Genomic DNA, 16,856 nt, shown 5'->3' on the forward strand with positions numbered 1-16,856 from the left:
CTAGGGATTATTTAAAGTATTTGTGAGTTCATGCAAGAGTTATATGCAAATACCATACCATTTTATATGAGACTTGAGTATCTCAAGATTTGGTATAATATATGTAACTTTTTTAAGAATAATACTAAGAAAATAAGGCAAAAGAATAAATCCACAAGCAAAGAACTGTTTATTGAGCCCTTTTAAAAATAAGACACAGTGATGAGGTGGGAAGAATATGAACTCTGGAGTAATAGGCCTGACATAAATCCCATTAATCTTATTTCCACACTCATATGACCTCAGAAATGTTCAGTTTTATTCTCATTTGTAAAATGAATTTTCTCTCCTCTCTTCTCTACCATGTCAAGAAATCCCACAGATGAATTAAATAGGAGGAATCAAAGTGTGATCACAATCTCCAATGTGAAAAAGGAAAATTCTGGTGATATAACCAAAAATGAAAGCAAGTGCCCTCCCACCCACCCCCCTGTTTTTCTGAGATTGCAGAAAAGTCCACATATTTGGTTTCTGTCCATCTAGGGCAATAAAAATCACTGAGTCAAGATGAGCTAACACATAACTAAAAGGGGCTTGGTGAATTTTCAGCAAATGTCCAAGGAAAAAGGAAGAGTGATATAGTTTTATATAATAGAATATTTTAGAATTAATACTAATTAACATTAAGTTCTCTAATCTCAAGTTCCTTCTGGCTATCTTATTGGTTGCTGCTACAACAGTCCTTTGTATTTTCTCAATGAACCTTTTTAACTTACTATTTTGAAACAATTTCAAATGTATTAAAAATTTCAAGAATAGTACAAGAATATCCATACATCCTTTCCACCTAATTTATTAACACTGCCACATTTTATTTCTCTCCTTTTCTCCCTGCTTTGTCTCTATACCCACCCCCACCACACTCACATGTGACAGTACTTTCTTCCTGACTGGATAATAATTTGCAGACTGCAAGACTCTTTCCACTAATCTACTACTGTGTATTTTCTAAGAACACTGTTGTTCTTTTATTTATCCAGGGATATTTATAAAAACAAGAAATTTATCATTAATACAATACCAATACCTAATTACAATTCTGAATTCCAAATTCAGATTTTGACAACTGTCCCAATAATATCCTCTTTACTTTCATGACCCAGGGGCCAACTCAGGATCACACACTACATTTAGCTGTCACTTACTCTTTGGTCTTTTACCTTGGAAAGCTCCTCAGCCTTTCTTTGTTAATGACATTGACATTTTTGAAGAATAAATCAGTTCTTCTGATTAGTTTGGATTTGTCTCACTATTTCCTCATTAGATTTAGCTAATGTATTTTGTCAGAAATACTACCTCAATGATTTTGTGTCCTCATTGCTTAATATCAGGTGGCATATATTGCCTATTTGTCCTGGTTAAAGTGGTACCCATCAGGTTTCTCCACCATAATGTCATGATTTTTCCCTTTGTTATCTGTGAGGAAATACTTTATATTGTGCAAATATTTTGTCCTTCATCAAATTTTCACACAATGGTTTCAATCACCTATTGATTATTCCTGCCTCAATCATTTATTAGTGTGGTAGTCATAAAAATTATGATTTTCTACTTCTATCATTTCTTTATTTAATGGTTGACATTCTAGTAGAATGAACTGCGCCTCCATTGGTGTAAACTCAGATTTTTAAAAATATATTTTTTAGTTGTAGATGGACACAATACCTTTATTTTATTTATTTATATATGGTGCCAAGGATCAAACCCAGTGTCTCACATGTGCTAGGCAAGTGCTCTACCATTGAGCTACAACCCCAGCCCCAAAACTCAATATTGTTTTTACTTGATGGGTTTTATTTTTATTTATTTTTATTTTTTATTTGTTGTTCAAAACATTACAAAGCTCTTGACATATCATATTTCATACATTAGATTCAAGTGGGTTATGGACTCCCATTTTTACCCCAAATACAGATTGCAGAATCACATCAGTTACACATCCACATTTTTACATAATGCCATATTAGTGACTGCTGTATTCTGCTACCTTTCCTATCCTCTACTATCCCCCCTCCCCTCCCCTCCCATATTCTCTCTCTACCCCATCTACTGTAATTCACTTGATGGGTTTTAATTTACTACTGTCGTGATTCATTCCATATACTAAAATTGTTCCAGATCTGGCCAACAATATGGCCTGCAAGCTGGCTCCTACGTCTTTACAATATATTCCTATCATTTTTAATATACTTCTTTACTTTTCAGCACAATATGTTATAGATTCACCTTATACTTTCTCTGTCCCAGCCAATTATTTCTCCAAGGACTCCTGATTCCTTGCAGTATGGAATGGTATTTTAAAAATAGTAACTATTAAACAGCATGGTACTGGTACCAAAACAGGCAGGTGGACCAATGGTACAGAATAGAGGACACAGAAACCAATCCACAAAATTACAACTATCTTATATTTGATAAAGGGGCTAAAAGCATGCAATGGAGGAAGGATAGCATCTTCAACAAATGGTGCTGGGAAAACTGGAAATCCATATGCAACCAAATGAAACTGAATCCCTTTCTCTCGACATGCACAAAAGTTAACTCAAAATGGATCAAGGAGCTTGATATCAAATCAGAGACACGCCGTCTGATAGAAGAAAAAGTTGGCTCCGATCTACATACTGTGGGGTCGGGCTCCAAATTCCTCAATAGGACACCCATAGCACAAAAGTTAATAACTAGAATCAACAAATGGGACTTACTCAAACTAAAAAGTTTTTTCTCAGCAAAAGAAACAATAAGAGAGGTAAATAGGGAGCCTACATCCTGGGAACAAATCTTTACTCCTCACACTTCAGATAGAGCCCTAATATCCACAGTATACAAAGAACTCAAAAAATTAGACAATAAGATAACAAACAACCCAATCAACAAATGGGCCAAGGACCTGAACAGACACTTCTCAGAGGAGGACATACAGTCAATCAACAAGTACATGAAAAAATGCTCACCATCTCTAGCAGTCAGAGAAATGCAAATCAAAACCACCCTAAGATACCATCTCACTCCAGTAAGATTGGCAGCCATTATGAAGTCAAACAACAACAAGTGCTGGCGAGGATGTGGGGAAAAGGGTACACTTGTACATTGCTGGTGGGACTGCAAATTGGTGCAGCCAATTTGGAAAGCAGTATGGAGATTTCTTGGAAAGCTGGGAATGGAGCCACCATTTGACCCAGCTATTCCCCTTCTCGGTCTATTCCCTAAAGATCTAAAAAGAGCATGCTACAGGGACACTGCTACATCGATGTTCATAGCAGCACAATTCACAATAGCAAGACTGTGGAACCAACTTAGATGCCCTTCAATAGACGAATGGATAAAAAAAATGAGGCATTTATACACAATGGAGTATTACTCTGCATTAAAAAATGACAAAATCATAGAATTTGCAGGGAAATGGATGGCATTAGAGCAGATTATGCTAAGTGAAGCTAGCCAATCCCTAAAAAACAAATGCCAAATGTCTTCTTTGATATAAGGAGAGTAACTAAGAACAGAGTAGGGATGAAGAGCATGAGAAGAAGATTAACATTAAACAGGGATGAGAGGTGGGAGGGAAAGGGAGAGAGAAGGGAAATTGCATGGAAATGGAAGGAGACCCTCAGGGTTATACAAAAGTACATACAAGAGGAAGTGAGGGGAAAGGGAAAAATAATACAAGGGGGAGAAATGAATGACAGTAGAGGGGGTAGAGAGAGAAGAGGGGAGGGGAGGGGAGGGGAGGGGAGGGGAGATAGTAGAGGATAGGAAAGGCAGCAGAACACAACAGACACTAGTATGGCAATATATAAATCAATGGATGTGTAACTGATGTGATTCTGCAATCTGTATATGGGGTAAAAATGGGAGCTCATAACCCACTTGAATCAAAGTGTGAAATATGATATATCAAGAACTATGTAATGTTTTGAACAACCAACAATAAAAAATTAAAAAAAAATAGTAACTATTTATTTATTTGTTTATTTATGAGATACTGGGGATTGAACCCAGGATTGCTTTACCACTGAGTTTCATCCCTATCCCTTTTTATTTTATTTTGTCTTGCTAAATTGCTGAGGCTGGTCTCAAACTTGTGATCCTCTTTCTTCATCCTCCTGAGTTGCTAGGATTATAGGCATGTGCCACACACCTACCTTATTAAACAGTAGTTATTGAGGTGTAATGCTTCTGGACCCTTTCAATGGACAAAAGGTAGATAAACACATACACACACATTTTACATACATATTTTAAAAATCATGAGTTCATAATATCAATAGAATATTTCAGAGTTATTTGCCTTTCCCTATTTGAATATTCCTTTTGCCACAGTGATAATTTTGGCATTGATATGTTTATTCATTCAATTCTACAACACACATATAAAATATTACAGAATTGCTATAGCAATACTATCCCCAATAACAAATCTACAAAGTATAGTTCAAGATTTCTTTGAAGTTCAAGTTGAGCATGGTGGCACACACCTGTAATCTCAGAGACTCAGAAGGATTGCAAGTTTGAGGCCAGCCTCAGCAACTTAGCAAGACCCCGTCTCAAAAAAAAAAAAAAAAAAAAAAAATATATATATATATATATATATGGCTAGTGATGCAGCTCAGTGTTAGAGCTGCCCTTGAGTTCAGTCCCTGTTTAACAAAAAAAAAAAAAAGATTTATTTGAAGTTCACTGTAATCTCAGTGACTTGGGAGGCTGAGGCAGGTTGATTTGAAGTTCAAGTCCAACTTTAGCAATTTAAAAAGACCTTCAGGAACTTAGTGAGACCCTGTCTCAAAAATAAAAAATAAAAGAAAAAGATTGGGTATGTAGCTCAGTGGTAAAGTACCTCTGGGTTCAATCCCCATACCAAAAAAAAAAAAAAATTACTTGATTTAGTTGGCATCCATCTTCTAATCTTTCTTGATTCAATCTTACTTTTTGAGTATGTAAAATCTCAACATGGTTCATAAAGTGAAAATTATAAAAAAGTCCAGAGAAGGGTTACTTTCCTTTTTCCATCCCTCCACCATTGCCACCTCTGCTTCTCGAGGTGACCAATTTCATTAGTTTCTGCTTATCCTTCCTGCACTTCTGTCTGCCAAAAAATACGCAGAAACATATATTAATTATTGTTCTCCCTTGTTACAGAAAAATTGGCAAAAATTACATTAAGTGGCCCTCACACATATGAAATGTACAGTCAACTCATTCATAAGAGAAATGTAACTTACTCTGAGATATCATTTTTCTTATACTGACATACTATTTTTTCACCTGTCAGGATGTTAAAAAAAAAAAAAAAAAAAAAAGTCAAGGGGACTAGGGGTATAGCTCAGTTGGCAGAGTGCCTGCCTAGTATGCACAAGGTCCTGTGTTCAATCCCAAGCACCACTAAAAAAAAAAAAAAGTCAAAAGCTTAACCACAAAGTCCATTGGTAAGCTGTAGAAAAACAGGCGCTCTCATGTATTTCTGGCAAAAAGGTAAACTGTACAACTCCCATGGTGGGAAATTTGGCAATATCTAACAAAACTACACATACATTTGCCCTCTGACCAGCACTCCACTTCTAGGGTTTTTTTTTCACCTAAAGTTACATCTCTAGCAATACTAAAATACATATATTCAAGGTTATTTACTATGGTATTGACGTAATTATATGTTAGGGTCTGTAAACAAGTCAAGATGGCACCTGGCATTTTGCCAGGGGGAGTGGTTTGTGAAGTAACGCCCGGAGCCATTAAGTGTGGAGATTCCTTATTGGTTGACTGCTGTATCTAGTTTATGTTAATTAAGATAAGCTGTGTGTAATTGTATGTATACCCCTCCCGTCCTACAATAAACGGCTCCCACTCCTGCTGTATCAATCTACACAAGTTGCTCGTCACCCACCCCCCCCACCCCACCCCCACCCCACCCCCCGCCGTTATTTTGCTGCAGGCGGACTGCGGCAATTATAAACTATTAGAAACAACTCTAAGTGCTCATAGTTGGACAATCCATTGAATAAATACTGCTACACAAGAGCGTAACACACATATAAAAAATAAGGAAGAACTCTATGAACTTGTAGGCTTGATTTCTAAGATATATTGATAGGCAGAAAAAGCCAAGAACAAGAGAATATCTTTATATCTGTATACATCATGCTTTGGTGATCCTTCATCTTAAAAGGACCTCTAACCAAGCCCAGTCAGACAAGCTGTCTTCTCTCCTTCCCTACCCAGTTAAGAGTCCACGATTCAAAGCCCAGCATGGTGGCGTGTGCCCACAGTCCCAGCCACCAGAGAAGGTGAGGCAGGAGGATTATATAAGCTCAGGATTTTTTTTTTTCGTGCTGGGGATTGAACCCAGGGCCTTGTTGTGCATAGGAAAGCACTCTACCAATTGAGCTATATCCCTAGCCCCTGACCCCAGGATTTTGAGACCAGCCTAACAACATAGCAGGATATCTCCTCTCAAAAAAAAAAAAAAAAAAAAAAATCCATTAACTCATTACCACAATATTCTCTCGCAACATATATTTGACAAACCCCCACTTTAGATTACTTTATATATCTTCAACTTTCACTTTCTCTACCAATTCTTTCCTCTAGAGATTAAACATGCTCAAATCTCTTTTAACCTAAAAAATTCCTTCCTCGGTACCAAATCTGTTTCTAACTATGGCTTTCCATTTCTCTTCCCCTTTATAGCTGGGCTGAAATAGTAACTATATTTGGTACTTTCATCCTTTCACTTCTCAATAATTCTTCTATTTATCAACACCATACTCCAGAGACATGGCTTTTGCCAAAGTTACTATTATGGCTTCCTTTCCCAAAATCAATGGATACTTCTTGGTCTTTATTTTACTTGACCTTTGGCAATATTTGATGGTGTTGACCATTTTCTCCTCAATGAAACTTTCTTCTGTGTTCTGCAACATCATACTCTCTGTTCTCCTTCCTACCCCTTTGGTTGTTTTTTTGTTTGTTCATTTGTTTTGGTTTTTGGTGGTACTGAGGACTGAACACAGAGCTTTGTGCATGCCAGGGAAGCATCTATCAACCTCCAGTCCTTATAGTTGTTCTTTTTTAAAATTAATTATTTTATTCATTTTTGCATTATAATTCTTAATACACCTTTATATCACAATTTATCATCTTTGATTGTATATAAGGTATGTTGACACCAAATGCACATCTTCATACATGTATTTTGTATAATGATGAGGGTCTCCTTCCACCATCCATGCTATTCCCCTTCTCCCTCCCTTTCCCTCCCACTCCTATTCCCTAATCTAGAGATAATCTTCCTCCCTTGCTCTCCCTCCCAACCCCATTTTGAGTCACTGCCTTATATCAAAGAAGACATTTGGCATTTGTTTTTTTGGGATTGGCTAACTTCACTTAGCATAATCTTCTCTAATGCCATCCATTTCCCTGCAAATACCATGATCTTATACTTTTTATTGCTGAGTAATATTCCACTGTATATAAATGCCACCTTTTTTTTTATCCATTCATCCACTGAAGGACATCTAGGTTGGCTCCACAGTTTAGCTATTGTAAATTGTGCTGCTATAAACATTGATGTGGCTGTGTCCACAAAAAAATGCTCATCATCTCTAGCAATCAGAGAAATGCAAATTAAAACTACTCTAAGATACCATCTCACTCCAGTAAGAGTGGCAGCCATTATGAAGACAAACAACAAGTGCTGGCGAGGATGCGGGGAAAAGGTACACTCATACACTGCTGGTGGGACTGCAAATTGGTGCAGCCAATTTGGAAAGCAGTATGGAGATTCCTTATAGTTGTTCTTAACGTTTTACATACTCCTCATCATTCACCTGGCCCTTAAATGTTGGTCTTCAGCCAGGCATGATGGCGCATGCCTGTAATCCCAGCAGCTCGGGAGGCTGAGGCAGGAGGATCCAGAGTTCAAAGCCAGCCTCAGCAATGGTGAGGCACTAAGCAACCCAGTGAAACCCTGTCTCTAAATAAAATACAAAGAAGGGCCGGGGATGTGGTTAGTGGTTGAGTGCCCCTGGGTTCAATCCCCAGTACCCGCCCCCTCAAAAAAAGTCGATTTTCATAGATTCATCTAGACATCCTTCTTACTATACACATTCCCCAAGTGCAGTCACAACTCACATTCATGGCTCCAATCTATATGTTGCTCACTACTCCCAAATAACATCTTTAGACTATACCTCTATTCCGAGCTCAAATCCAAATAGTTCAACTACCTACCTGTCTAGATACTGCTAAATGGACACAGAACATCATTACCAAACAGGTCATCTTTCCCTCAAATCTATTCATGTACCAATGTTCTCGAACTCAGCAAATGATCCTACTTTCTACTCTGCCACTCAAGCCAGACCTTCATTTGTTACTCTTCTCTTCCTATTTTTCCACATCCAATCACCAAAAATTCTGATGATTGTATCTTTTAAACATTTCAAATCTACTGACTTTTCTCCATCCAAACAAACTACCACTATCTTAGTTCAGATAGCCTATAACCTCTTCCTGAGTCACTGTCACACTTCATAATTGGTTTGGCTGTCTCCAGTTTAAACTTCTTCAATCTATTCTTCATTTGGAAGCCAAGATTATTTTTATTTTTTAATTAGAGACATTAAGTTTCTTAGGGCATTGCTAAATTGCTGAGGCTAGCCTAGAACTCACAGTTGACCTGTATCAGCATCCTGATTTACTGAGATTACAGGTGTGCACCACCAAACCTGATCCTGACAAGATTAATTTTTTTAAAGCACACTCTGATCATGTTGTTTCTATGCTATAAGCCATTCAATGGCTCTCTACTGTCCTCAGTCTTCAACATAGCTTATAGCATCCTTCATGATAAACAATCTATCCACACTCACTTTATCAGCCTCATCTGTCACTCCTCTTCTATTTGTATTCTTTGACTGTTTGTTCTTTTGAACTGAGTACCTTCTGCTCTCTCTTGTATCACATGCTGTTCTGGAACATTCTTTCTCTCCCTACCACCCCACCCATCTGGTTACTCCCATCCATCTTTCAGGTGTCAACCTAAACCACATTTTTCTGAGTGTGAAAGTTGTATTAAGTTCTCCCTGGTTCATCATTTTGCACTTGTTTGAATAATGTCACAATAATATTGATCTATATGATCAATATTAGAAAAATTAGAAATTAGAAAACAATGTCTCTTGAGTATTATGTCTGATATAAGAGTGAAGAAGTATAACAGGAGTTTAAATTGGTACAAACTTGCCAGGCATGGGGGCTCACACCAGTAATCCCAACAACTCAGGAGGCTGAGGATTGCAGGTTTGAGGCCCAGTCTGGGAAACTGAGACCTTGTCTCAATTAAAAAAAAAAGGCTGGGGATGTAGCTTAGTTAGTGTTAAAACATCCGTGGGTTCAATACCCAGTATCTAAATAAATAGGTTAAAAAACTCCATGGAAGGCAATAACTCTGTACATACAAAAGATTAGAATTAATCTACATGTCTATATTAGGGACAATGTAAATAAATTATGGTATGTTCATGTAACAACACTCTGAACTCATAAAAGATTAAAAATATCTTTATATATTGATATGGTAAAATTATGAAAGTCTGGGCTGGGGTTGTGGCTCAGTGGTAGAGTACTCACCCAGCATGTGAGAGGCACTGGGTTTGATCCTCAGTACCACATAAAAAAACAAACAAATAAATAAAATGAAGGTATTGTGTCTATCTACAACTAAAAAAAACAAAAGAGTGGCACTGTTTTACATTTTTTGCAAACCTCTTTTAATTTCTAGCATAATGGCAGATTAATAGGTTCTTATCTGCTTTTTTTTTTTGTACTGAGGATTGAACCCAGGGGTGCTCAACCACTGAGCCACATCCCCAGCCCTTTTTTACATTTTATTTAGAGACAGGGTCTCAGTTGCTAAGTGCCTCGCCAAATTGTGACACTGGCTTCGAACTTGCGATTCTCCTGGCTCAGCCTCCCAAGCCACTGGAATTATAGGCGTGCAACACTGCGCCCAGCTCTCATCTGCTTTTGCACTGTTTGTTACAATGTTATTTTAGTTTGAAGAAATATGAAAACAATCCAGGCTCACAAAGATAAGTAGTTGGAAAAAGGAGAAGTATTTCAATAGCCTTTTCAGATAACTGTGTATATCCTTCTTTGATATAATACCAAAATTTGACAAATAATAGTTTCTCTTTGTGGGGAGATTACTGGGGATTGGACTCAGGGGCACTTGACCACTGAGCCACATCCCCAGCTCTCTTTTATATTTTATTTAGAGACTACTGAGTTGCTTAGGGCCTTGCTAAATTGCTGAGGCTGGCTTTGAACTTGTGATCCTCCTCCCTCTGCCTCCTGAGCTGCTGGGATTATAGGCAGGCACCCCTGCACCCAGCCAAGTAATAATTTCTTAAAGGTTACTTAGAATGTAGAATCTGAAACCACATAAATGAATGATTGGTCTCCTGCTACATTAAAATGAATTGGTGTGGGGCTGAAGATGTAGCTTCATGGTAGAACATATCCTGCATATCCTTAGCATGAATGAGGCTGTGGGTTCCATCTCCAGCACCAGAAAACCCAAATACCAAAAAAAATCACATTGGTGGATTCTGTACTGAATCTATAAATGGGTCTCTTATATATGAATGATTTTGTTTTATCATACATAGGTCAGTTTGAAAATAGTGACTCACTGAAATATGAAGATATTCAAATGTTAACACATTTTATTATACAACATTGCTAACTGGCTCTGTGGCACAATGAATTCTAGCCAGACCTACATTGCCCATACAACATTGCTAACATTTGTTAATATTACCATAGATCCCATCTAGAAAGTCATTCAAAATGCCAAAAAGTTATCAACTTTAGGTGACAGATACAAGTGTTCCTATATTCTAATTTTCTCTTTTTGCTTAAAAACTCAAACTTTTTCCTTGGCAAAAAATAGTGTCAGTTGTTTTCCTTGAAGTGACAGTTCACTTTATTCATTTTTCAAGAAAATGTCTGTCAAATACTCACTTTTGAATCATCATGGGTTTTGTCTGCTAGCCATTCTTTTTTTAAAAATATTTATTTTTTTGTAGTTGTACACAATAACTTTATTTATTTATTTATTTGTTTTTATGTGGTGCTGGTGCTGAGGATCAAACCCAGGGCTTTGCATGTGTGAGGCGAGCGCTCTATCATTGAGCCATAACCCCAACCCCTGCTAGCCATTCTTTTTGATGGTGTTCCATTAAAATAATAATAATAATAATGCTTACTTGAACTTACACCTCAAATAACTGCACAAGTGTTTTCTTCAAGGCAACCATCATGTTTCAGAATACAGCACAAGGACTTTGTGAGTATTTCGCATCCATCATACAGAATGCTATACATTTAAGGATTGAAATTTAATAACATTAATACCTTTTACTGCTTAACTTCCAGGGCATTTTAAGTAAAAATGGCTTTTCTGTTATCACTGCATGTTCATGAGAATGAATGACTGCAAGACAGTTTGAGCTGGGCATGGTGGCAGTATCCCTCCGCCTCCCCCAAAAAAGACAGTTTGGTATCTTGATTCTAAGGTAACAGTAGTTTAATTGCCACTCTTTTTTTGTGTGTGTGCTGAAATTGAACCCAGGGCCTCAAGTATGCTAAGCATGCAATCTATTGCTGAATTGCTTGTATAGACTACCTCTGTGACTCTCTAGATTTTTTTTTCTCTAGTACATGTGTCTCTCCTAATCCTAGACTTCACTGGACCCTGTAACAATGACAGAATCGTCCTTGCTCCTATCAAAAGCCACGTCCTCTGCTTTTACTCTGAATCCTTCCCTACAGCCTTCCCTAGGACATTCCTGCTTCAGATATTCTGCCAATATTTTCCTCTCTTATCAACATAAACATGCTCTAATATTTCTTCCTGTTCTTACAAATCCTTCCTTTGATCCCGTAGACCTGTTTGGCTATTGACCAATTTCTCTGCTTCCTTTTGTTAAAAAAAAAAAAAAAAAAAAGTTTCAGAGTTGTCTACACCTGCTCTTGTTGTTCCCTCACTTCCAATTCACTAACCAGCTCCTCCAATACAGCTTTTGTTCCCACCACTCCAAAAAAACTGCTCAGGTCCCAAGGTGTGGAGGTATATACCTGTAATCCCTGCAATTTGGGAAGCTGAGGCAGGAGGACCCCAAGTTTAAAGTCAACCCAAGTAGCTTAGTGAAGCCCTAAGCAACTTAGTGAGACCTTGTGGTCTAAATAAATAATTAAACAAACAAATAAATAGGACTGGGAATGTGGTTCAGTGGTAAAGCACCCCTGTATGCAATCCCTAGTAAAATAAATATAAAAAAATAAACCAGGGATAACTTGTACAAGGCTATAGAGCTAGTAAGTGGAAAAGACAGGATTTAAAACTAATTGTTTTCCTCTAATATCCAGTCTCTTAATAAGAATTCTGCTTCATAATACACAAAATGTTACCAGTGTTAACATACAAAATGTTGCTAATGTTTACCTCTATATGGTAGAATTAAAATGATTTTGTTTTCTTCCCTATATTTTTCTATCTAGTCCATATTTTCTACTATGACATTTATTACTTCTATAATCAGCAAAACATTAAGGAAAAATTGTGATGACTACTTGATAACATGGAAAAAAAGATTGTATGTTAACTTTAAAAAGTAAGGTATGATTAAAATTATGTAAAAATAATTTCAAAGTAAGGTATGATTAAAATTATGTAAAAATTTGCAAGAGATAAAAGGAGTTATTCAAAATACCAATAACAATTGTATTACTGAGATAGGCTTAAGAATATGATTCCCCAGGCTAGGGATGTATCTCAGTGGTAGCATGCTTGCCTAGCAGGAGCAAGGTCCTGGATTCAATCCCTGACAAAGCAAAAATAATAATAATAATAATAATAATAATAATAAAAAGGAAGTAACTTCCCCAACCTTTTCCATATTACTATTAATGTAATTATACTTTATATTTTATAACAGACACAAGTTTAAGCCTAAAAGGAAGCAAAAAACAATCACCTATAATCTCATTACCTCAAGATTACACTGCTAACATTAAACGAAATTCTACTTCCTTTTCTAAGATCAGTACTGTCACTTATAAATACTAACCTAAGGAGCCAAAGAGAATTCTTACTCAACCTAGACATAACACTAAGTTGGGTAGGACACCTAAAAGTTGAATTCAAATAGAATCTTAAATAAGAAAATACAATTAGCCTTATAGAATGCCTCTATGTCAGACAAAACGAAAAAGATACATTTCTAGACTAAAAGCCTGGCCCCTTTGTGGATTTGTTAGACCAATTCTGGACAAGGTGCTTGGCCTTTCTTAACTTGTTTTTAAAAATACCTACTTCCTATTTATATTCCCATAGAACTGCTTTGAAGTGAAAATTAAAAAATGTATGTGTGCATCTAACTAAGTATTATGTGTATATGTCTGAAAATACTTTGTAAATTCTGAATTCTATATACAGGTAAGAATCATTACAGTCTACACTAACAGTAAAAAGAGTGATATGGAATTCAATAAGTTTAGAAAAGCACACAGCAAATAACAAGTTCAAAAAAAATAATTTCTATGTGACTGTGTTGATCACTAAACTGGATTCAGATTTAGCTAATAAAAGGAGAGGTAATGTATTTGCTTTTAACAATATCAAGAGGAGTCTTGCATGCAGAAAAGAAGAGAAGGTCATGTGTTTCTAGGGTGTAAACTAAATCTCTTACCTGCAGCTCTGCTTCCAGGCCCAGCCGCCGGATAAAGGGGTCAGTGACATGGTAGCGCCGTTCAAAGCTCAGGGCACCTCGCTCCTGGAAATAGAAACTCATGATTTCATTGATTCAATTCAACATACTTCATTGATTCAATTCACATACAATTATGTGAATAATTTAGTATTCACATAATTCTATATCCAGCCCCAGGCTGGGCACTACAGGAAATATACAAGATAAAGAATTGATGTATATGAGTTTGTACTACTCTTGGGCTAACAATAGAGTATAATAGAAAGAATGTATAATGAAACACTAAATTCTGTCTAGTTTCTTTTAAATATTTTATTTTTTCAGTTGTAGTTGAACACAATCTTTATTTTATTTATTTATGTGGTGCTGAGGATCAAACCCATGTCCTTGCACATACAAAATGAGCACTCTACCACTGAGCATAACCTCAGCCCTGAGGTTTTTGTTTTTGTTTTTTTAAAACAAAAAGTAAAAGAAAAAATGGAAACAACAAATATGGAATGTAATCATATTTAGGTTGGAGAGGGTAGGTATCATATCTAGGATATATACTGTAGAAGATACATTAAGGAAAAAAGTAACCTACTGAGTTTGTACCTCTAAGTAATAGTCTATTCTTGGGGACACCCAGTCTAATGACATCTCCCAAATCCCCCAAAAAGACAAAGTTAGGAGGATTCAGGGATTCAGGGGGAAATATACAAAACATAAAGGCTAAAACATGCACCAAATACATGGCTCCTATACAGGCATGCATTCAGTCCTTCTAGATGATGACCATAGTTTAGGATGAATACTACTTATTTTAAAAACATATTCTAGTTTACATTTTTTAGCATTTAAAAAGCATTTTCAAAGCATTTCTCATTTCCTTTAATATTTCATGCTCAAAATCATCTTAGAGGCAAAAAGATAGTATTTAACAATAGAAAACTGAGGCATAGTCTATGGTCATACCATCCATCCTGAATGTGTCTAATCTCATTTGATCCCAAAAGCTAAGCAGGGTCAGACCTGATTAGTACTTGGATGGGAAAAAAACAAAGCACAGTGACTGTCATATAGATAGTTAATTAGGACAGTGATGAGATGAAACTTCTGACTGTAGTTTGGGGTTCTTACTACAGAAGTACATCATGCCTAGGCTGATTCTATTCCTTTAAACCTGGATGGCTCATACACTGCTGGTGGGACTGCAAATTGGTGCAATCACTCTGGAAAGCAGATGGAGACTCCTTAAAAAACTTAGAATGCAACCCCCACTTAACCAGTTATCCCTCACTCCTCAGTTTATACCCAAAGGACTTAAAGTCAGCATACTACAGTGATGCAGCCACATCAATGTTTATAGCAGCTCAATTCACAATAGCTAAACTATGGATTTAGCCTAGGTGCCTTTCAACAGATGAACGGATAAAGAAAATGTGGTATATATACACAATGGAATACTACTCAGCCTTAAGGAGAAATAAAATTATGGCATTGGCCAATAAATGTTAAATGAATGGAACCGGTAACTATCATGCTAAGTGAAATAAGCCAATCCCCAAAAACCAAAGGCTGAATACTCTTTCTGATATGTAGATGATAACTCACAATAAAGGGTGAGGGTAGGGAAGAATAGAAGTACTTTGGATTAGACAAAGGGGAATGAAGGTAAGGGATGAGGAATGGAAATAGGAAAGATGGTAGGATGAATTGGACATGACTTTCCTATGTGCATATAGATTACATGACCAATGAAATTCTATATCATGTACAACCAGAAGGATGAGAAATTATACTCCATATATGAATGTCAAAATACGTTCTACTGTCATGTAAAACTAATAAGAATAAAAATTTTTAAATTAAAAAAATAAATACACTTAATGAATCTCACACACATACACACACACACACACACAAACACAAAACACAAAACAAAACAAAAAAACCCTGGATGGCCCCTTTAGTAAGGGTTTCCCTGACAAAGCCTGGAAGCCATCTCACTTGACTACACAGTCTTCTATTCATCTTACAGGTATCAGAGACTTTTACATATAAACTGCACAGGACAGGCTTTAGTACAGAAGAGAAGAAAGAGTCTAAGCTACACTGGGACTAAGATTCCCCCAGGTTCTACATAACATTTACAACTTAGTGGCTGCAGCAGCATAAAGAAACTATATTTACTCTTGTGTGTACCACCCAACAATCAGATGTACATGCATGTGCACAACACACAGATGGTGTCCCTCCCTCACTACACACACTATATTGATCTCAGCAGCTGGTGTAAGCTCTTGGACAAAGGACTCTCCATAAATTCCATGTTCTTTGATAAAAGAAGATGGGAAAGCACGGGTATGGTGGCATACGCCTGTAATCCCAGCAATTTAGGAAGCCAAGGCAAGAGGAATGTAGTTGGAGGTTAGTCTCAGCAACTTAGCAAGGCCTCAAACAATTTAGCAGGACCTTCTCTCAAGAAATTTAAAAATGGGGTTGGGGATGTGGCTCAGGCGGTAGCGCGCTCACCTGGCATGCGTGCGGCCCGGGTTCGATCCTCAGCACTACATACAAACAAAAATGTTGTGTCCGCTGAAAACTAAAAAATAAATATTAAAATTCTCTCTCTCTCTACCGCTCTATCTCTCTCGCTCTCTCTTTAAAAAAAAAAAAGAAATTTAAAAAAGGTTGGGGATATAGCTCAGTGATAAAACACCTTGGGTTTAATCTTCAGTACCTGCCCCCCTGCAAAAAACAAAAAACTATATAGTCCTAGGTCTACTGTCAACTAGCTATGTAACTCTAGGCAAGTCACCAATTTACATCTCAGTTTTTTCATCTGTAAAACGAATCTGTAGGGAAGAAAGGATCTCATACTCTGATTCAGAAGTCTGCAATGCTTACCTTGATCTGCCTACGGATGAGGTCTCTAGTAATGTTGACTTTTGCCATCTTCTCTTAATGGGTTCAACAGGAAGAAGCTATGGAAGGATCTTCAGGATCCTGTGCATTCCAGCCAAGTCCAGATCCACAAGACACACATTTAATTCCCTGGAGGAAGAA

The 16,856-nt window shown here is 36.9% G+C and overlaps 1 protein-coding gene across 3 annotated transcripts in view; it reads right to left on the reverse strand.

Annotated features, from left to right (window-relative positions):
* Wdtc1 (WD and tetratricopeptide repeats 1) overlaps nt 1-16,856 on the reverse strand; it is a 68,161-nt gene that overhangs the window by 30,441 nt on the left and 20,864 nt on the right. For all 3 annotated transcript variants that reach the window (XM_046468589.2, XM_046468588.2, XM_046468587.2), the window contains 2 exons: nt 16,698-16,844; nt 13,785-13,868 (listed from right to left, as the gene is read on the reverse strand). In XM_046468589.2, the coding sequence (XP_046324545.1) occupies nt 13,785-13,868; nt 16,698-16,745 (132 nt within the window). In that variant the 5' untranslated portion in view covers nt 16,746-16,844. The remainder of the gene's footprint in view (nt 1-13,784; nt 13,869-16,697; nt 16,845-16,856) is intronic.

The sequence above is a fragment of the Marmota monax genome, unplaced genomic scaffold (genome assembly GCF_021218885.2).
Source record: "Marmota monax isolate L192 unplaced genomic scaffold, Marmota_monax_Labrador192_F-V1.1 WCK01_AAM20220418_F8-fsc00008, whole genome shotgun sequence".
NCBI classification, from domain to species: Eukaryota; Metazoa; Chordata; class Mammalia; order Rodentia; family Sciuridae; genus Marmota; species Marmota monax.